The sequence below is a fragment of the Natrix helvetica genome (genome assembly GCF_964273705.1).
Source record: "Natrix helvetica genome assembly, chromosome: 6".
Classification (NCBI taxonomy): domain Eukaryota; kingdom Metazoa; phylum Chordata; class Lepidosauria; order Squamata; family Natricidae; genus Natrix; species Natrix helvetica.
This window is the reverse complement of record NC_138553.1, coordinates 3,751,543-3,773,782: the sequence shown is the minus strand read 5'-3', so window position 1 is coordinate 3,773,782 and position 22,240 is coordinate 3,751,543. Positions and strand designations below refer to the sequence as shown.

Genomic DNA, 22,240 nt, shown 5'->3' with positions numbered 1-22,240 from the left:
GATGGAGAAGGAAGGGAGGGAGGAAGGAAGGGAGGGAGGAAGGGAATAACAGAATTGGAAGGGACCTTAGAGGTCTTCTAGTCCGACCCCTTGCTCAGGCAGGAAACCCTACACCATTTCAGACAAATGGCTATCCAATCTCTTCTTAAAACCTCCAGTGATGGAGAGGGAAGGGATGGAGGGATGGAGGGAGGAAGGAAAAAGAATAACAGAATAACAGAGTTGGAGCTTCCCTCCCTGATTAGTTTCCATCCGTTACTTCTTGTCCTGCCTTCGGGTGCTGTGGAGAATAGGTGGACCCTCCTCTTTTTTTTGGCAGCCCATCAAATATTGGAAGACGGCTCTGATGTTCCCCCTAGTCCTTCCTTAAAGGAGACCTGCCCAGTTCCTGCAACCGCTCTGCCTATGTTTTGGCCTCCAGTGCCCTGATCAACTTTCTTGCAAAGACCATGTCTGGGGGAAGCGATCAGATGGCAGATAAATCCCAGAGAGTTGGGCCATCTGCTTTCTTTCTCTACTTCTTCAAAGGGGGAAAGGAACCACAAAAACTGACAGTCCCTCCTGGGTTTGAGAAGGGCCAAATGAAGAACCCAGTTGAGAGTTGACTCATGGAGAAGTCCAACCATCACGATATCCATCTTTCGATTTCTATTCATCGCCCAAGGACCACCGTTCAAATCCAAATCCTATTTGGGGAGATGCCCTTGGAGAACCCCCAGGACGCACATCTGGGGAAGGTCCCAAATGCTCAAGAGTGATTTATTCACACCAAAGCATATGTCTGTCGTCTGCTGCCCAAAGCTTTGTGGAGTTGTGAGGAGCATGGGAATTCTAAGTGTACTTTGACGTGTGTTGGTGCTCTCTGAGCTGGGTGGTTTTCTGGCAGACGTTTCGTGACCCAACTAGGGATCATCATCAGTGCTAGAAGGGAGGGGGTTATGGAGAGGAGGAGGAGAAGGAAGGAGGAGGAAGAGGAGGTCTGTGGAGTCTTTGGTGCTCTCTGAGCTTGGTTATTTTCTTACAGACATTTTATGACCCAACTAGGGAACATCATCAGTGTTAGAAGGGAGTGGGGTTTGCAAGGAGGACCACGACAACTACAATGACTATGGAGTCCTTGGTGCTCTTTGACCTTTGTAGTTTTCTTGCAGACATTTCATAACCCAACTAGGGAACATCATCAGTGTTAGAAGGGAGTGGGGGCTTGTGGTGAGGGAGGAGGAAGAGGAAGAAGAAGGAGAAGACGACGACTGTGGGGGTCCTTGGTGCTTAGATGTTTCCTAACTCAACTACATAACAGCACCAACGCTAGAAGGGAATGAGGGTTTATGGTGAGGGAGGAGGAGGAGGAGGAGGAGGAGGAGGAGGAGGAGAAAGACTGTGGGGTCCTTGGTGCTCTCTGACCTTGGTGGTTTTCTTGCAGATGTTTCATGACCCAACTAGATAACATTATCAGTGCTAGTGGGGTTTGTGGAGTGGAGAAGGAAGAGGGGAGGAGGAGAAAGACTGTGAGGTCCTTGGGGCTCTCTGACCTTGGTGGTTTTCTTGTGGACGTTTCCTGACCCAACTAAGTAACATCATCAGTGCTAGAAGGAGATGGGATTTACTCTCAATTTATGTAACTACTAGTGGCTTGCTCTGTCAGTGCTGGTAGTGGTAAACAACTGGTGTTAAATCAAGGACTCACTGTAAACACTCATGTTGATTTCAAAGTTTGAAATACACAATGATTTCGTTCCCACCTTACGACCGGCTGCAAAATCGTTGCTCCTAGTTGAAAGGGGAAGACACTACGAATTTGCAAAGAATCCTGAACGGAGACTCAAGGATTTTGCTACCCAGCCTGTTGCAACGTTTCGCCCAGGAGGGAACGGTTTTCTTTTCCTTCTTTTTTTTTTTTTTTTGTCTGAACGGTCACTGTGTTAAAAAAATTGGAATATTATCTTGTTTAATGTTTTGTTGGCCTTCGGGGTGCGATTTGCATATTGCTAGATCTGACATTTTCGATAGCATTTGGTTGCCTGCCATTTTCGTGCCGCTTTGCAGATTTTTCCCCCCACTTCGTACAAGCGAGGGTCACCTCCAGGCAGAGACCCTTCCGAAATAATCTATCCTGCAGCTTTTTGGAAGGTGCATGGAGCTCCTTAAAATATCTCATTAATTCCTTGCTAGTAGAAACACACAAGGCTCTGGATATTTATTATCATATTTTTATCCCCCTCTTTATTGCTTTATAAGCAATTCAAGGTGGTCAACATCCAGAATACTCTTTGGCCTCTTATTATTCCCAGAACAAGGGACGCGGTGGCTCAGTGGCTGAGACGCTGAGCTTATCAATCAGAAAGGTCGGTAGTTTGGTGGTTCGAATCCCTAGTGTCGCGTAATGGAGTGAGCTCCCGTGACTTGTCCCAGCTTCTGTCAACCTAACAGTTCAAAAGCACATAAAATGCAAGTAGAAAAATAGGAACCACCTTTGGTGGGAAGGGAACAGCGTTCCGTGTGCCTTCAGCATTGAGTCAAGCCGGCCACATGACCACGGAGACGTCTTCGGACAGCGCTGGCTCTTCGGCTTTGAAACGGAGATGAGCACCGCCCCCTAGAGTCAGGAACGACTAGCACAGATGTGCGGGGCAACTTTTACTTTTACCTATCCCTGGAGCAACAACTCTGTGAAGTGAGTTGGGATGAGAGAGAGTAACTGCCACAAAGTCACCCACCTGTCTTTCAACCGAGGCAGGCACTAGAACTCACCGTCTCCTGGTTTCTAGATGAGCACCGTAATTACAAGGCCAAATTGCTCTCAAATCCTGCATTCATACTATAGCCACTGTAACCTTGCCCAAATCAGGACTCACCATCTCCTGGTGATTGGCCCAAAGTCACCCAGCTGAACTTCAAGTCTAAGGAGTGACTAGAATTCATAGTCTCCTGATGCCTGGCCTAAAGTCACCCAGTCAGTTTTCATGGCGAAGGCAGGACTAAAACTCACCGTCTCCAGGTGATTGGATCAAAGTCACCCAGTCGGGTTTTATGCCTAAGGTGGAAGTAGAACTCACCGTCTCCTGATGATTGGTTCAAAATTACTCAGCTTTCATGCTTAAGGCGGAACTACAACTCACCGTCTCCTGGTGATCAGCCCAAAGTCGCCCAGCCAGTTTTCATGCCTAAGGCAGGACTAGAACTCAGAGTCTCCTAGTTTCTAGGCGAGCACCTTAACCACTAGGCAGGGTGTCAGCAACCCACAGCTCCGGAGCTGCATACGGCTCTTTCGGCCCTCTGCTGTGGCTCCCTGTTGGCTGAATCCACCACTGGCTGGCCCCGCCCCTCGCCCTCCCCTTCCAGTTACTCCTAACCTGGCTTGAGAGAGATGAGAGAGAGAGACAGACAGAGATGAGAGGGGGAGGGAAAAGAGACAGAGAGACAGACAGAAAGACACACACAAACACACACACACACACAGAGAAATACCCGTTTCCCACAGAAAACACCGGGACCCACAAAACCTGTGTAGGGATGGCTGATGGGGCGAGTCCTGTGACTGGGTGGGAGTGAGTGATGTCGAGTTGGCCACACCCACCCAGTGTTTTCTTTTCGGTGGGAAACAGGTCCAAACAGCTCTTTGAGTGTGTAAGGTTGCCGACCCCTGGCCTAAGCCAAACTATCCCTCATGTCTTGACTTCACACCGCATATCGCCTGCAGATTTCCATAAGAACATCGTAACCCGATCCCTGTAAAAGCGAGGCAGCTGTGTGAACCTCCGCCTTGATAAGCTGACACGGAAAGCGGAAAAAACTTACTGGAAATTCCCGGCATATTTGCCCTTATTAAGCGTTGCTTGCTTTGCAACAATGCCTCAATTAGCTCGATTAATCTCAGGAGGAGCCAATGTCGCGACGAGACAACGTGCGATCTCAATGCTCTGAGATTGCCGCCGATACTTTTGCCACTGGGTGGTCCAAACGATATGATGCAGGATATAGTCAAATAAAGGAGGGATAATGATAATAACGTATACAGGTACAACATAAGGAAATTGTAAACAGTGATTTGGAAAGGAGGATTAGAAAACTTTGTTATTAAATATTATGGATGTTTAGCTAAAATAGGACATAAGGATTCAGTGTTATTGGAGGCTTTCAAAATAGTAAATGAAATGCCAGTATGTGGTTATGTATTAAATCTTGGTATATTTTATGATGAAGGACGTTTAAACAATTATAATCAAACGAAAATGGAGGTATGATGATGGTAACATGTATAAATATCTGAGTTAAAATACCTGAGTTAATATGAATTATGTTTGTTGACTGTGGAAGAGATGCACGAAAGCCTTTTTGTAACCCACTGATACACTTTCTACAGTAGGTAAAGAAGGATGTGTTGTGTTTGTTTCGAAAATTAAAAATAAAAAAAAATTATTATAAAAAACAAAATTAGCTCGATTAATCTCGCACTCCCAATTTGAGATCGTGCTGACAGGCAACACGTTGTTTTATGCGTTCAACGGAATGATAAATTTAGCAGCTCAACCTTATTTAATTCCTCTTTTTTTTTTTTACAGGCAATTAAGCAAGCTGTTTGTAAGGTATCGTGGCTAGAAACGTTGCCTCCTATCCTCATGTTCCATTAAGCCCAACCCGAGACATCAGAAGCGTTATCAATGGTGTTTTCCTTTAATCTCAGAGTGATTTTGCATGGCAAACTGCACTCAAAAAGAAAATCTGTTTAATTGAAATGCATCTAAGAATGCTGAAATTCCAAAAGGACAACTTTAAAAAAAATATCGATGACCTTTAATTCCACACCAATAATTGGAAGCCTGTTCCCAATGGACATTTTTAGAGGATCTTAGAAAAATCATACCTCGCATTTAGTCTTAAATTAACCATATCATAATACAGGTGACTACATGGCTGAACTTGTAGATCAGAAAGGCCCGCAGTTCGGCGGTTCGAATCCCTAGCGCCGCATAATGGAGTGAGCTCCCGTGACTTGTCCCAGCTTCTGCCAACCTAGCAGTTCAAAACCATGTAAAAATGCAAGGAGAAAAATAGGGGACCCCATTGGTGGGAAGGTAACAGCGTTCCATGCACCACTGGCGTTGAGTCATGCTGGCCACATGACCACAGAGACGTCTTCGGACAGCGCTGGCTCTTTGGCTTTGAAATGGAGATGAGCACCGCCCCCTAGAGTCGGGAACAGCTAACACATATGTGCGAGGGGAACCTTTACCTTTTTAATACAGGTAGTCCTCGAAAATTGAGCCCATAATTTCCATTCCTAAGCAAGATAGCTGTTAAAGTGAATTTTGGCCCGTTTTATGTCCTTTCCTGCCACATCTGTGTCAAAATTTCTATCACTAAGCAGAATAATTGTTCAGTGAACTTTGGCTCATTTTACGACCGTTCTTGCCACAGCTGTTAAAAGAATCACTGCAGTTGTTAAGTTAGTAACCCCTGTTATTAACCCGGTTGTTAAGTGAATCCGGCTTCCCCCTTGAGTTGGCTTGTCATAAGGTCGCAAAAGGGGGAATCCCATGACCCCAGGGCACTGCGACCGTCATAAATGTGAGTCAGTTGTCAGGCATGTGCCCCTGGGGAGGCTTCAACGGTCGTAAGTGTGAAACACGGTCGTAAGTCACTTTTGGGGGGGGGGCTGTTGTAACTTTGAATGGCCACTAAGTGAACTCTTTTAGCTTGCACTTTTAAAGACACCGTTTTACAGCATTCATTCCAATTTTAATCGTCGAATTAAGAATTGGGAACGGATTTCCGTAAAAGTTCCCTTGGCCAGGTTCTTGGACGCTGATTTTCACGGGGTCCCTGACTTACGGCCGTCTGTTCACCGACCTGTCAAAGTTGCAAAGCCGCTGAAAAAAAGCGACTTACGACCTTATCCCCATGGTCACATGATCAAACTTTTGGACACCCGGCAACTGGCCTGCCTTTATGACCAAAGGATGCCGTCTACAAGATGACGGAGGAAAATGGTTTCTGGGAAGAATTAGTCTCAGCCGATCGACCGGGATCGAAGGGTCAAAGCGACATTGTTTCCGCAATTACAGGATTCTTCATTTAGACCCCTGGGGAGTCATAGAAGAGAACTTTTACCTCCCCTGCCCCATTAAGGGCAAATTACAATGGCTCATTTAAAATCCCCCCTCCCCCAAACTCTTGATGAGGATGGGGGAAACTTTCGGCTCTGAAATCCAATGAGGACAGCAGCAGGGTTTTCAAAACAGCAATAGCACTTATACTTATATACCGCTTCATAGGGCTTTTACAGCCCTCTCTAAGCGGTTTACAGAGTCAGCCTCTCTTGCCCCCAACCATCTGGGTCCTCATTTTACCCACCTCGGAAGGATGGAAGGCTGAGTCAACCTTGAACCAGTCAGGATCAAACTCCTGACATTCGGCAGAGTTAGTCTTCCCGCTTTTAGTGCGAGTGTTTATTTTCAGTGGAACGTAGCAATAGCACTTAGACTTATATACCGCTTCACGGTGCTTTTACAGCCCTCTCTAAGTGGTTTACAGAGAGAGCCTCTTGCCCCCAACAATCTGGGTCCTCATTTTACCCACCTCGGAAGGATGGAAGGATGAGTCAACCTTGAGCCTGGTGAGATTCGAACTGCTAAATTGCAGGCAGCCGGCAGGCAGCAGAAGTGGCCTGAATTATTGAACTCTGACCACTGCACCACTACTGCTCTTCCTTCCTTCCTTCCTTCCTTCCTTCCTTCCTTCCTTCCTTCCTTCCCATTTAGCAATAGCACTTAAGACTTCACAGTGCTTTTACAGCCCACTCTAAGCAGTTTACTGAGTCAGCCTTTTGCCCCCAACAATCTGGGCCCTCGTTTTACCCACCTTGGAAGGATGGAAGGCTGAGTCAACCTTGAGCCTGGTGAGATTCGAACTGCCAAATTGCAGGCAGCCGGCAGGCAGCAGAAGCAACCTGCAGTATTGCACGCTAACTACAGCACCACTGCAGCTCTCATAATGGATAAAGTTTTCTCTAAAAAAAAAGGTCTTACTTGAATCGGGATTTGACCTCGTTGACAGCTTTCTCATATTGTTCGGTGGTGACTTTGTAGAATTGGGCGCTCTGTGGGAAAAGGAGGAATAAATTAAGTATAAAGAGCAAATGAGAACTAGCAATGACCTTTATTGAGTCAGTATGTTCAACTTTAAGAGATATTGGTACTTATCAATGCTTGCCCATTCAAGCACGGCCACACGAACTACTCATTAATGCTTTTCTAATTATTTTTGCATTTATTATATTTTTATTAATCCAAACTTAACTTACTTTACAACTCAATGTAGCAAACATTCCTAATATTCTTTCTATTTTCACCTGAAAGAGAGGGAATGGCCCAAAGTCATCCAGCCGGCTTTCATGCCTAAGGCAGGACTAGAATTCACTGTCTCTTGGTGATTGGCCCAAAGTCACCCAGCCAGCTTTCATGCCTAAGGCAGGACTAGAACTCTCGCTCTCCTGGTGATTGGCCCAAAGTCACTCAACCGGCATTCCTGCCTAAGGCAGGACTACAACTCACAGACTCCTGGTTTCTTGGCCAGCACTTTAACCACTACCAAAAACTGTCTCTTTAATTAGTTCCAATGACTTGACCAGAAAACGCACCCATTCCACCTTCTTTTCAATTCAGCTGCTCACTTCCCCCCTTCAGCTTGGCTTTCCTCTTGGTACCTTTTTCATTGGGGGCCCTCTTCCTTTTGCTGGGTTTTCTCTTCTCCCGGGCTTTTCCATCATCAGCCCCAGGCCTTCCCTCTGGCCCTGACGCTTGTGACCCTCAAGGACTAGCTGCTCTCCAAGTTCAGTTAAGTTTCCCAACTGAACCTTTGTGACATCACAAAGACGCCAAGTCTTGCCAACCGCAAACACACAGAGAGCAGCAGAGGCAAGCTGTGTAAGTTGGCCAAGCCACTACTGTGAGTAAAACCAGCCTTTTGTGGCACCTTATATTGATTTGGTTCTACAGGTAGTCCTCGACTTACAACAGTTCTGCTCCGAATTACAACAGCATTGAAAAAGGTCAATCAATCAACCCATTAGAATAGAGCTGGAAGGGACCTTGGAGGTCTTCTGGTCCAACCCCCTGCTCAAGCAGGAGACCCTATCCCATTTCAGACAGATGGCTGTCCAGTCTTTTCTTAAAAACCTCCAGGGATGTTCCACAACTTCTGGTGGCAAGCAGTTCCACTGGTTAATTCTCCTCTCTGTTAGGAAGTTTCTCCCTAATACCAGGTTGCTTCTCTCCTTGATGAGTTTCCATCCATTGCTTCTTGTCCTGCCTTCAGGTGCTTTGGAAAACAAGTTGACCCCCTCCTCTTTGGGGCAGCCCCTCAAATCCTGGAAGGCTGCTATCACGTTCCTCCTAGTCCTTTGTTTCTTCATATATTTTAATCTCCAGGCCTTTGATCATCTTAGTTGCTCTTCTCTGCATTTTTTCCAAAGTCTCAACATCTTTTTTCTAACAGGTTGACCAAAACTGGACGCCGTATTCCAGGTGTGGCCGTACTAAGGCTTACTAATGCTTCACCTGATTTTGATTCTATGCCTCTTGTTTATACAACCAAGGATCGTATTAGAGTTTTCGGCAGACTAGACATACCCAGTTCCTGCAACCGTTCTTCATATGTTTTAGTCTCCAGTCCCCTAATCCTCTTTGTTGCTCTTCTCTGCACTCTTTCTAGGGTCTCCACATCTTTTCTACATCGTGGAGACCAAAACTGGATGCAAATATTCCAAGTGTGGCCTTACCAAGGCCTTATAAAGTGGTATTAACCCTTCAGCTGATCTTGATTCTCTCCCTCTGTTGATGCAGCCTAGAAATGTGTTGGCCTTTTTGGCAGCTGCTGCACACGGCTGGCTCCTATTTAAATGGTTGTCCACTAGAACTCCAAGTTCCCTCCCACAGTTACTACTATTGAGCACGGTACCACCTATACTGTACCTGTGCATAACTTATGATCATTTTACACACTTCCAACCTGTGAAGCATTCTTAGGACCGTGCAACCAGAATTCAGATGTTTGGGCAACTGCTTCATAGTTATGACTTACTTTGTCCCGGGGTTACATGATCCCCCTTTCACGACTTTTCGACAAGTGAAATCGATGGGGGAAGCCAGATTCACTTAACAACCGGTTTACTAACTTATCAACTGCAATGATTTGCTTTAAGAGCCGCGGCAAGAAAGGCCGTAAAGCGGGGCCAAGCTCAACGTCTCCCTTAACAACAGACAGTGTACATCTACAGTCATTTCGTGACCGTTCAAGACTACAATGGCACCGGAAAAAGCGACTTATGACCGGTTTTCACCCTTATGACTGTTGTAGCAAACTTGGGAACTGGCTCGTATTTATGACGGTCGCAGCATCTTGGGGGGAGTCACGTGATCCCCCTTACACGACCTTCCGATAAGTAAAGTCAACGGGGAAGCCAGATTCACTTAACAACAGTGTGGCTCATTTAACAACCGCAGTGATTGATTTCCCAACTGCGGCAAGAAAAGTCGTAAAACGGGGGCAGAATTCACTTAACATGCATCTCGCTTAATAACCGAAAACACTGGGCTCCACTGTGGCCGTACGTTGAGGACAACCTGCACTTAGAGATGCTCAGTGAGATCTCAAAGACAAAAATGCCACTTGGGGGGGAAAAAAAAGATAACAGGACAAATATTTGATTATCTGACTCTTAATTATCGCGGCCTGAGCCTACGCTCTCCGGGACCGCTCTGATATTCGCCAGGGATCTGGCACAAATCGTTGTAAAAAACATTACACCGAGGAGGCGAAGGATGCTGCACAATTGTGTTTCGGGCAGGCCTCGTGTCTTTTACCCCAATTATAATAAATTGTGGAACTGATGCGAGAGTTAAAAGGCTGCACGGAGACTAAACGGAACAAGACGGTCCCTCCTTGGCCCCTTAACGATCCATCTGGCTCTGACATCCACTTTCAAGGTTCTGACCACCATCTTTAAAGCGCTCCATGGCATAGGGCCTAGTTACCTGCGGGATCGCATCCTCCCACACACATCCCTGCGGCCAATTCGCTCTCACAGGGAGGGGCTTCTCCTGGTGCCGTCCACCAGGCAATGCCAACGGGCGACACCAAGGAGTAGGGCCTTCTCTGTGATGGGCCCAACCCTCTGGAATGACCTCCCCCCCGACATTAGAACCACCACTGACTTCCGCTCCTTCCGGCAGAAACTGAAGACTCACCTGTTCCGACTGGCTGGCCTGGCATAATTCTTAACGTCTACCTCCTGGCATATATATTTCCTACTGGTTTTTTAGGGGACTTAATTTTATAGGACACTGGGGTTTTAAATTTTGTATATTTTAAATTATTTATTTATAGCAATTACAGTTCTGTCTATTTTATCCTCCTCTTATTTATGTATTTATCCATCTAATAATTTTAATTGTTATTATGTATGATGTTTTTGATATGGACTGTACACCGCCCCGAGTCCCTTTTGGGAGAGGGGGCGGTCTAGAAGTGCCAATTAAAAAAAATTAAATTAAAATTAAATTTCGCGGGGTGAGTTTATTTTTTTCATAAATCGCTGCTGGGCGGTCAAAAGAAAATGGAGAATGAAAATCTTGTTTAAGTTGCTGTCACACAATCACAACACAACACAACACACACACACAAACACACACACCGCCTTCTGGATTTAGCCATGGGGTTCATCCTAGGACAGGGGTGTCCAAACTTGGGAACTTTAAGACTTGTGGACTTCAACTCCCAGAATTCCCCAGCCAGCTGGCTGGGGAATTCTGGGAGTTGAAGTCCACAAGTCTTAAAGTTCCCAAGTTTGGACACCCCTGTCCTAGGACAATTGCACCCAGATGGCTCCAAGGCCTGTAAAAATCGATGGGGATGTGATTAGAGGCAGGCGGACGGAGGGGGGGGAGATGGAGGGGTCCCCCGTTTGAGAGAGATGATGAACCGTGGTCCCCCTCCCCCCTGCCCTCCGTTCGGATGCGAAGGCGGCCCCGTCCGCTCAAAGGGGGAGCGATTCGTCTCTCTTCGGCCTGATCAATAGAGGTGAACAGAGCAGTTGTAAAGATTGATGGTAATTTTTTTAATCATTTGAAAGGCATGGAGGCAGGTCTTTGCATACCATCTGGGTTCTTTTCTCTCTCTCTTTTTCCTTCCTCTTTCTTTCTTTCCTTCTTACCTTCTCTCTCCATCCCTTCCTCCTTTGGTTTCCTTTCTCATTCTCCCTCCATTTCCCTCCCTTCCTCTCTCTCTTACCATCTCTCCCACTCCTTTCCTTTCCCTTCTCTTTCTTTCCTTTCTCTCTCTCCCTCACTCCCTCTTCTTTCATTTTCCTCCCTTCCTCTTTCTTTCTTTCTTTCTTTCTTTCTTTCTTTCCCTTCTTCATCTTTCCCTCCCTCCATTCCTTTCCTCTTTCTCTCCTTCCCTCCCTCCCTCCCTCTTCTTTCCTTTCCCCTTTCCTTTTACTTCACTTCCATTCCTTTCCTTTCTTTCCCTCTCTCTTCTTTCCTTTCCCTCCCTTTCTTTCTTATTCTTCCTTTCTTCATCTTTCCCTCCCTCTTTCTCTCCTTCCCTCTAGCCCTCCCTCCTTTCCTTCCTCTTTCTCTCCCTTTCCTTTCACTTCCATTCCTTTCTCTTTCCCTCTCTCCTCTTCTTTCCTTCCCTTTTCTTTCTTCATCTTTCCCTCCCTTCCTCCCTTCCCCTTTCTCTCCTTCCCTCTATCACTCCCTCCTTTTCTCTCTCTTTCCCTCCCTCTCTTGCCTTCCGTTCCTTTCTCCTTTCTTTTCACTCCCATTCCATTCCTTTCCTTTCTCTCATTCCCTCTCTCTTCTTTCCTTCCCCTCCCTCCCTCTCTTTCCTTCTCTTTCCTTTTCTCTGTCTTCCTCCCTCTTTCCTTTCCTTCCTTTCATCCATCCATCCTTCCTTCCACCATTTCAACAATACGCTGCTACACATATTGAACATCCTTTTATCATGGTTTGTTTGTTTATTTATTTATACTTCACATTTCTTAATCACCAATTCACCCTCCGATTTAGATTCAGCTTAGTTAAATGGCAAGGTTTTTTTTACTTGGAATTCTACTTACGTGTGCATCTGGGCATACTTTCTCAATGGATTATATTTGGCTTCCCCCCCCCCCACCAAACCACCCCTGCTCGCCTTTAAAGAAGAAACCTAGAACTATATAAATGTTGGATAGAAACATCCTTTTTACTTTAATAGGGCTGGCTGTTAAAAATTACATTAACGTCCAGTCTTCTAATATATTGGCAGGGGAAAAAAACACGGCTCTTTCCTCCTCAGCTGCTTAATTGAATCTCTCCCTTAATAAGGCAATAAATTACGGTGTATGCTAGTTTCAGGTTGAAAAATACCTGCTCGGGAAAATGACAGCGATACCTTATCCTGTATCAGTGCAGTAGAAAAAAAAATATCCTTCAAGTTTCCTAGAGCAGGGTAGGAACTGGAGGTTAAGTTCTAAATAGAGAGAAAATTGTAAGGCATTCTCATCCTCTTTTTGTCGCTATACTGCACACACTGAAAACACATGCTGAGTTGAAAGCTAGTTTTGAAATCTCCCAAATTTTAGCCCTGGTTTGTGAGTTGGATGGGGCAAATAACCTTAACAATATCTTACCTCTCTACCTGCCTCCCTACGTATCTATCATCTATCTATGGCGATTATATCATGGTTATATCCTAATTGATTATCTCCTATGTAGTACTGTCCACGTATCTTTTAGATAGATAGATAGATAGATAGATAGATAGATAGATAGATAGATGATAGATAGATAGATAGATAGATGATAGATAGATAGATAGATAGATAGATAGATAGATAGATATGGATGGATATACATATGGAGAGAGAGAGAGAGAGAGAGAGAGAGAGATGGATAGATAGACAGACGGACGGGGGTAATAGATAGATAGATGATAGATAGATAGATAGATAGATAGATAGATAGATAGATAGATAGATAGATAGATGATAGATAGATATGGATGGATGAATGAATGGATGAAGAGAGAGAGATGGATAGATAGACAGATATAGATAGACAGACAGACAGACGGATAATAGATTGATTGATTAGGATGGATGGATGGATGGATACATATATGCATATACATACATATATAGAGGGGGGGATGGATTCATGGATGGATAGATGGACAGACGGATAATAGACAGACAGATATACAAACACCCATATATACTGACACTTTATTTAAACTAAATTTGTGATGGCATGACCTTTGTAGATGCTGTAAGCTAAATAAACAAATAAAATTCACTTAACAATTGTGGCAAGAAAGATCATAAGTTGGGGCAGGACTCATTTAAAAGCTGTCCTGCTTAACAACAGAAATTTTGGGCTCAATTGTGGTCATACATTAAGAATGAATTGTACCTCCCCCATTTTCACTTGGACGGTGTTTTTTCTTCCACCACTACTGCGTCTATGTGGACCATAAATCTGATGAATAAATAAATACGATACGATACAATGCAATTATCCATAAGTGATTTTCTCCGAGCTGACAAGGCGCATATGGAAGAGTGTTCAAAGTTAAAAGAGCTCTTAGCTCAGTTCTGAGATCGAGGAATCTCCTGGAAGATCAAACTCCTGAAAGGTCTAAATCTATTTCCGAACCCAGCAGCTGTATTTCTTTTACAGGACGAGAAAACGAGCAGAGCTGAGCCAAGCATTAATGTGTTTCAAAGCGATTACAGCATTGGCTAAAAAGCCCTTCCCTTCAATAATTCAGAATTAAATGGCCCCCAACGTCAAGATTACAGGATGGACGCTATCCATCCCATCCGACATGTAAATCAAAATAAGGGAGGCAGGAAAACCTCGGAGCCTTTTCCCATTATTTTAATGGAGAATTGGAATCAACGTATTTTCCAAAGCACCAGAGGGTGGGGCAAGAAGCAACAGACGGAAACTCATCAAGGAGAGAAGCAACCAAGAACTAAGGAATTTCCTGAACTAATAATCCGTGGAATGGCTTAATTCTAGAAGTTGTGGGTGCTCCATCACTGGAGGCTTTTAAGAAGAGATTGGACAAAAATTTCTCTGAAATGGTATAGGGCCTCCTGCCTGAGCATGGGGTTGGACTAGAGGACCTCCCAGGTCCCTTCCAACTCCAAATAACATTTTCCATAGCACCTGAAGGCAGCGCAAGGGACAATGGATGGAAACTGATCAAGGAGAGAAGCAACCTAAGGAGAAATTTCCCGACAGGGAGAAGAACTAACCAGTGGAACTGCTTGCCTCCAGAATTTGTCGCTGCTGCAACAATGGACTTTTTCTACACGAAACCGCACAGCCATTTGCCTTAAGTGATATAGAGTTTCCTGCCTGAGCAGGGGGCTGGATTTGAAGACCTCCAAGGTCCCTTCCATCTCTGTTATTCTGCTATTTTTATAAGCCAGCTTTACTCTCCGAGGGTCAAAGCGCTTTTAGAGTTTTAGAATAGAATAGAAAATAGAATGGAATAGAAAATAGAATAAAGAAGAGAATAGAATAGAGAATAGAATAGAAACTAGAGTAGAATATAAAAGAAACTAGAATAGAATAGAAACTAGAATAGAATAAAATAACAGAGTTGGAAGTGACCTTGGATGTCTTTTAGTCTAACCCCGCTTAGGCAGGAAACCAGTGGTGAAATTCAATTTTTTTTTACTCCCGGTTCTTTGGGCGTGACTTGGTGGGCATGGCAGGGGAAGGATATTGCAAAATCTCCATTCCCACCCCACGCTGGGGCCAGCCACAGGTTGCATTTGCCGGTTCTCCAAACTATTCAAAATTTCATGTTCTACAGGTTCTCCAGAACTTGTCAGAACCTGCTGAATTTCACCCCTGCAGGAAACCCTATACCATTCACAACTTCTGGAGGCAAGTTGTTCCACTGGCTAATTGTTCTCACTGTCAGGAAATTTATCCTTAGCTCCAGGTTGCTTCTCTCCTTGGTTAGTTTCCATCCATTACTACTTGTCCTGCCTTCAGGTGCTTTGAAGAATAGGTTAAAATAAACGTATTTTAAGCCCAACTAAAGCCTGACCGTTCCCATTCCCATAAGTCTAACCCAGGGCTCGGCCATCTTAAACACTCAAAGAGCCACAAAGGTCCTAACTGGAAGCCCCCCCCCAATTCAATTCTGGAGCCGACCAGAAGTCCGGTTCCCCCACCATAGAATCTCTTCCTAGCGTGGCATTCTTTTTCCTCTTCCGACCGGAAGTCCAGTTCCCCCACCATAGAGTCTCCTCCTAGCGTGGCATCCTTTTTCCTCTGCTGACCGGAAGTCCGGTTCCCCCACCATAGAGTCTCCTCCTAGCGGGGCGTCCTTTTTCCTCTGCCGACCGGAAGTCCAGTCCCCCCCCCCCCCCCCCACCATAGAGTCTCCTCCTAGCGCGGCGTGCTTTTTCCTCCACCTGTCCTAACCGAAAGCCCTATCAATTGTGGAGCTGACCGGCGACAGGGAACCGCAGCAGAGGGATGGAAGAGCCGCCTGCGGCTCCAGAGCCACATGCAGCTCTTGCCAACCCCTGATCTAAGGGGTAGGTCTGTTTATCCCTCTCGTAAGATACGCCTGCTTCATTTCGCCGTTATAGAATTCACTGCCTGGCTAATATCTGGAGGTGCTCAAGAAAATGAAAATATTTCATCAAAGGAGATGCCCGATTTCCGCAGGCCTTGTAGCAATTCACTCAAGCATCTCATCTGCATGTAATTGAAAGGCAAGTTTAATACGAGGGAACGTGCTCGATTTTCGGCACATGGTTAGGCAAACAATGATATTTAAACATGCTTTGATGAAAGGATGCCTGATCAGAGCCAACGGTGTTTACAAGTGTTTCCTCCCCTGGCATGCGGGGGGCGGGAGGGGGTGTACAGGCGATATTGCATAACGCAAACCCCAGCCATACGAAGCCACGAATGTTTGCAGTTCTTTTATTACAGCAAAGCCCCTTGTCGTTTTCCCCGTTGCTTTGGAAAAAGCTCCGGAGATTTAATTGGCAAGTGGGAACTTTTTATTGTTGGCTCTTGAATAATATGCGCTCCGGCAGACTGCGAGCCCATTAGCAGAAATGGCACATTATAACAATGCCAGGCAAGCTACTAAATTTTCTCCTGTGGGAGGCTGGCAGGTTCTACGTTTCAGCGAGGTCTCACTTGCCATCTTCAGGCTGGGTTTTGGGCTTGAAGTGTGATCGGAGCTGCCGTCTTTCTATAAATCTTGGTGGACAGGACATGAAATTAATTTTGAAGCAACCAAGTTAATCTCCAAAACAGAACACTTCAACGAGAGAATAATTATGGAAGCTATCGAAATAGAGAAACACCCCCACAACATGAATAAACGTGACGATTCCTCCCGCCTGTCAGACATCTGGAAACCAGCCCTAGTCAACAAACAAGTCCCAACCACGAAAACCGACACCGGACCCAGAGCAACACAGGACGCAACCACCAACCACCCTCACCAGACTCAAACCCAAACTGTGAGGTCCTTGGTGCTCTCTGAGCTTGGTTGTTTTCTTGTGGGCGTTTCATGACCCAACTAGGTAACATCATCAGTGCTGGAAGGGGTTTGCGTGGCGTATAAATAGAGAGCAAACCCCGCTTCCTCCTAGCACTCATGACGTTACCTAGTTGGATCATGAAACATTTGCAAGAAAGCAAGCAAGGTCAGAGTGTACCAAGGATCCCACAGTCCTCCTCTCCACAAACCCCACTCCCTTCTAGCACTGATGATGTTCCCTAGTTGGGTCATGAAACAAGAACCGAGTTTCTTGCTTAGGGTTCCTGCTTAAAATAGCAGAGTACAAAATGGATTTGTGCACATTTCTGGGACAGGCAGATGTAAGGGAGTCGCGGAAGGAGAGAGGCAAGGAGAAATTAAAAGCAGTGGCCGTGAGTAGATTTCTCAAGTAGAAGACCAAAAGAGATTGATGGGATTTGACTGCCTCCTCCTTCAGCAGGCAGGGTGTGTGTGGGTGTGTGTGCGCGCGCGCAGGTGCAGCTTGCTTGATGCATTCTGGTGGTGAGGAAACAGTCAAACCAAATGTGGACAAATGAAGAAAAAAAAGAAGAGAGGATTTTTAGTAAGAGAGAGAACAAAGTGCATTTTTAAAAGTGTAATTCTACGGAAAAGTCATTAATACCTCCCCTGTACCGTGGAGAGCAGTGCTTCTCAATCTCTGCCAGATTAGGGGACGTGAACCTCAACTCCCAGAATGCCTCCAGCCTGCACACTGACTGGAGAAAACTCTAGGAATTGAAGCCCAGCTACCTTAACATGGTGAGAATCAGAAATGCTATTTCAGAGCCTCTGGGGTAAAGCAGTTTACAGGATAGAGAGAGCTAGAGAGAGACAGAGATGGAGAAGGAGAGAGAACGATAGAGTTAGGTAGAAAAACAGAGCTGGCTAGCTTGATTAGGCAGGGAGGCAGGTAAATAGATAGATAAATGGGTGGGTAAATGGATGAATGGAGGGATGGGTTAGATGGACAGACAGACAGAGTTGGACAGAAAGATAGCTGGCTAGCCTGATTAAGCAGGTAAGTAAATAGGAGGACAAACAGGTAGATGGATGGACAGATGATTGATAGATAGATAGATAGATAGATAGATAGATAGATAGATAGATAGATAGATAGATGATGGATGGATGGACGGACGAATGGATAGATGGATGGATGGATGGATGGATGGACAGATGAATGGATAGATGGATGGATGGATAGATAGATGGATGGATGGATGGATGGATGGATGAACGGACAGATGAATGGATAGATATAGATAGATGGATGGATGGATGCATGGATGGACGGACGGATGAATGGATAGATGGATGGATAGATAGATAGATAGATAGATGGATGGATGGACGGACAAATGGATAGATGGATGGATGGATAGATAGATAGATGGATGGACGGATGAATGGATAGATGGATGGATGGATAGATGATAGATAGATAGATAGATAGATAGATAGATAGATAGATAGATAGATAGATGGATGGATGGACGGATGAATGGATAGATGGATGGATGGATAGATAGATGGATGGATGGATGGATGGATGGATGGATGGATGGACGGATGAATGGATAGATGGATGGATGGATAGATAGATAGATAGATAGATAGATGGATGGATGGATGGATGGATAGATGGATGGATGGGCGGATGGGTGGGCAGGCAGAGATGATAGATTAATAGATAGATGGATAGATAGATGGATGGATGGAAAGATAAGATAGATAGATGGATGGATGGACGGATAATAAATTCTGATGGAAAGACAGTGCTGCCTAGCTAGTTTAAATAGGCAATCGGTAGGTACAATAGATAAATAGGTGGATGAAAGGACAGGCAGATAGGATTACATTCCCAGGGTACAGTTTCATTTCATGTCTTCCAATCCTCTTATTTTCTTTAATATGCAGAATGATTGAGGAACAACGCCATAAATACCGCAGAAGACATTCGCTAAGCGGAGGATAATTTACGAAGGATGGCGCAGCTTCAACATAGCTGCTCTGCCTGCCATTTTCCTTTAAATTTTGGCATTTGACCTTCTCCCCAACGTTCCCAGCGGTTTTCGGTTGCGGGCGCTTGAATTGAGCCAGAGCTTTCTCTACTTACGGGGCTCGTTCGCGGGAAGGGAGATCTGCCGAGCCATTCCTATCATCCGGGAACGAGTCACAGGGCATCGTGGTATGTGAGGGAAATTAATACAGGCGGAAATGCGATAATAACCTGCCTTGTGCAGAAAGCAGCGAATTCTATTCAAAATAGAACAGCATTCAAGGAAAACCCGGCAGGTAGAAATGACATTACCTGGCTTGAAAGAACCAATCGAGATAAATAGATTTTATTTTATTTTTACAATTCTGCCTGTTCGGCAGGATTCAATTGCAACGAGTTTCAAAGGCCAAGGTGTTGTCGTTACGTCGAATGCAGACCATAATCCATCCAGAGGGCAAAAGGGAAAAAAAAACTGAAACCGAAGACTAAATAAATCATCTCGGGCCAAATAAAAGGAACTGAGATGAGGTTATTTACAGGGGCCGGGCCAAGTGGACCTCCTCATCACGATGAGACAGGATTTCAAAGGTCTCTTCTTATTTGAAATCTACCTGCAGGAGGATGAAATCGAGGCGGCTTTCTCAAATTGAAAGAAACGGATTGTCTATTCGGACACCCGGAAATCTGTTTTGGGAAAAGGAGGAGGGAAGTGGAAAAACTAGAAGATAATTGGCACTGATTGAACGGCCCGGTTTTAACCGTACAAGAGACGTGGTGAGAGCTAACCAAAGCTTGCTTTGATCTATTGTTACGTTACCGCAAAGCGATTTTGGTGGAAAGGAGCCCCCCACCCCCCGGAGGAGACTTTTGAAGTAGAGAGAGTGGTACGCACAACACGTGACACTCCTGTGGCTGGAATTATTTTTATTTCCTCTGACCTGCACAGTTCAGAAGAAGGCGCTGCGTTTTATTGTATTTCTTAGACTTGTACGCCTAAGACGGGGCTAGAATTCATTGTCGCCTGTGGCTGATCCAAAGTCATCCAGTTGGCTTTCATGGCTAAGGCAGGACTAGAACTCACCGTCTCCTGGTAATTGGACCAATCTCACCCAATTGGCTTTCATGCCTGAAGTGGGCCTAGAAGTCACCGTCTCCTGGTGGTTGGCCCAAAGTCACCCAGCCAGCTTCCATGGCAGGATTTGAATACATGCCCTCCTGCTTTCTATTCAGGTGCCTTAACTACTAGACCAAACTGGCTCTCAATTGTTTTTGATTTGAGCTTTATATCACTTTGATGCACAGTATTTTTTCAAAGAATTGCGTACCTGGGGATTTTTCCGCAATCGAAGCTGCGTTCTGGGAATGCATAAAAAACGATTCAGTCAAGAGGGATGGCATCTTGTAGAAAAATGACCATTTTAGGAAGTGAACTGCCAGAACTAAAGCTGGGCTAATTTTCCTAATTTGTAGCCTACTAAAGGCTCAGTGGCTAAGACACTGAGCTTGTCGATCAAAAAGGTAAGCAGTTCTGCGGTTCGAATCCCTAGCGCCGCGTAACAGAGTGAGCTCCCGTGACTTGTCCCAGCTTCTGCCAACCTAGCAGTTCGAAAGCAGGTAAAAAATGCAAGTAGCAAAATAGGAACCACCTTTGGTGAGAAGGAAACAGCGTTCCGTGCTCCTTTGGCGTTGAGTCATGCTGGCCACATGACCACGGAGACGTCTTCGGAGAAAGCTGGCTCTTTGGCTTTGAAACGGAGATGAGCACCACCCCCTAGAGTCAGGAACGACTAGCACACATGTGCGAGGGGAACCTTTACCTTTACGTCTCCAACTGTCCCCGAGTATATCATGATGTACAAGAGCAAGGGGTGGGGTGGGGGGGAGAACAATTAGGACAGGGGCTCTCGTTGACCCCAAATCTCTCTGCTTTGAGATTGAATCCTCTCCCAAGGATCCTTTGGCTGGAGTTCACACGCCCCTGTTTATGTGAAGTAGCATCGTGGGAATTGGTGGCACGCAACTCAATGAAGGGTTAAGCTGGATTACTTAGCAGGATGGGTGTGCAGAAATCAAGGTTTCAGCCTTGGTAGGAGGGGGCCTTATTCATTTCAAAAGGCGTGATTATCTTCCTGTATTTCAAAGGAAAAGGATTTTTTTTCACCGGCACGGAAATAAGCACCTGAATAGAATGAAAAAACCCAAGATTCAGATAGGCCGGTTCTCTGCCAGATACGCGATATGACTCGATTCCCCAAGTCACGTTTGAGTGGAGGCCAGGGGAGCCCAAGTTGCATTCTCCAACTGTATCTGGACTACAAAAACCATCGCCCCCACTTGTGAATGCCCCAACACTGGATGTTGTTAAGAAGCTGTTGGATAGCCATTTGTCTGGAACGGTATAGGGTTTCCTGCCTAGGCAGGGGGTTGGACTAGAAGACCTCCAAGGTCCCTTCCAACTCTGCTATTGTATTGTAAGAACTACAAAACCCATCCGCTGCCAAAGATCCCTGGCCTTCCCCCCTCGGCAGTTTCCCCCACGGGTAGGGAAGTGCGTTCCGACTCAACCGAAGAACGGAGCAGTTATTAAGGAATGCTTTGTCGCCTCCGATCGGCTTGCTCATTCGTTTCCCCGGATCCTTTTTCTCCATCATTTACTCATTATACGCCTCCTCTTGATGGGAGAGGACATTTATTAGCTCCGGCGTTTATTGTGCTTGCCAACAGAAACACACTCTGGCGAGCTGCATTTCCTGAGGGCTGCCTCATTTATCTACTGGGTAAGAGACTGAAGTTTTTTCTAAGGGGCAGGAAAATTAAAGGATCACTCAGGCTGTCACAGCAGAGAAAATGACGGGCCTTAGACGCAGATGAGGAGGTTTGCAGAAAAAAATATCCCGAATTTAAAAAAGGAACTGCGAAGATATACGGCTCTTCCCCCCCCTCCCGCGTAATATTCCCGCGCTGATGAACCGAAGGAGCAGTGGTGGGTTGCAGGCGGTATGCCCCGGTACGAGCGTACCGGAGCCAGCCCGGAGCACCGGATACCGTTCCGCTACGATGCTCCGGAGGACCCACCCACCCAGCCGCTTACCGGTCTTTTAACTCTTCAGCGCTTCCGCGCACGGCACGTACAGTGCCTGCGCAATGCTCTGCTGAGCAGCTGGAGCGTCGCGGAGGCTCACGGAGGCGCTAAGACGCATGAGTGCGCTGCGCATGTCCATGTGGACACCGCCGGGCCTGTTCCAACCATATCGGTTGGAAGGGGATCCGGAACCCACCACTGCAAAGGAGGGACAAAAATTCTCACCAGTGGAGTCAGTTTGGGAAAATCCAGAAATCCGAGAGAAATACCTTATTTTTAAAACGCACCTTTTCCCCCCAAAAAAGAGGGTGGAAATCTGGATGCATCTTATAAACCGAAAACAGCATTTTTGGCCTCCCAAACTCCGGCCCCTTTGCAAAAATGGGTGTGCAGAGGGTTTGGGAGGCCTGCAAAATGCTCCTGGGGGCTGGGGAGGACAAAAAAAAGTAAAAGAGAAAAGCAGGCCATTTTTTGCTCGTTTTCGCCCCCTCCCCAACCCCCTGGAGTACTCCACAAGCCTCCCAAAGCCTATGCGTGCCTTGTTTTTTGCACAAAATGAGGCATGC

The 22,240-nt window shown here is 45.8% G+C and overlaps 1 protein-coding gene across 2 annotated transcripts in view; it reads right to left on the bottom strand.

The window, feature by feature from the left end:
- CHCHD3 (coiled-coil-helix-coiled-coil-helix domain containing 3) overlaps positions 1-22,240 on the bottom strand; it is a 184,996-nt gene that overhangs the window by 27,514 nt on the left and 135,242 nt on the right. For both annotated transcript variants that reach the window (XM_081957632.1, XM_081957633.1), the window contains exon 6: positions 7,029-7,099. In XM_081957632.1, coding sequence (XP_081813758.1) covers positions 7,029-7,099 — 71 coding nt within the window. The remainder of the gene's footprint in view (positions 1-7,028; positions 7,100-22,240) is intronic.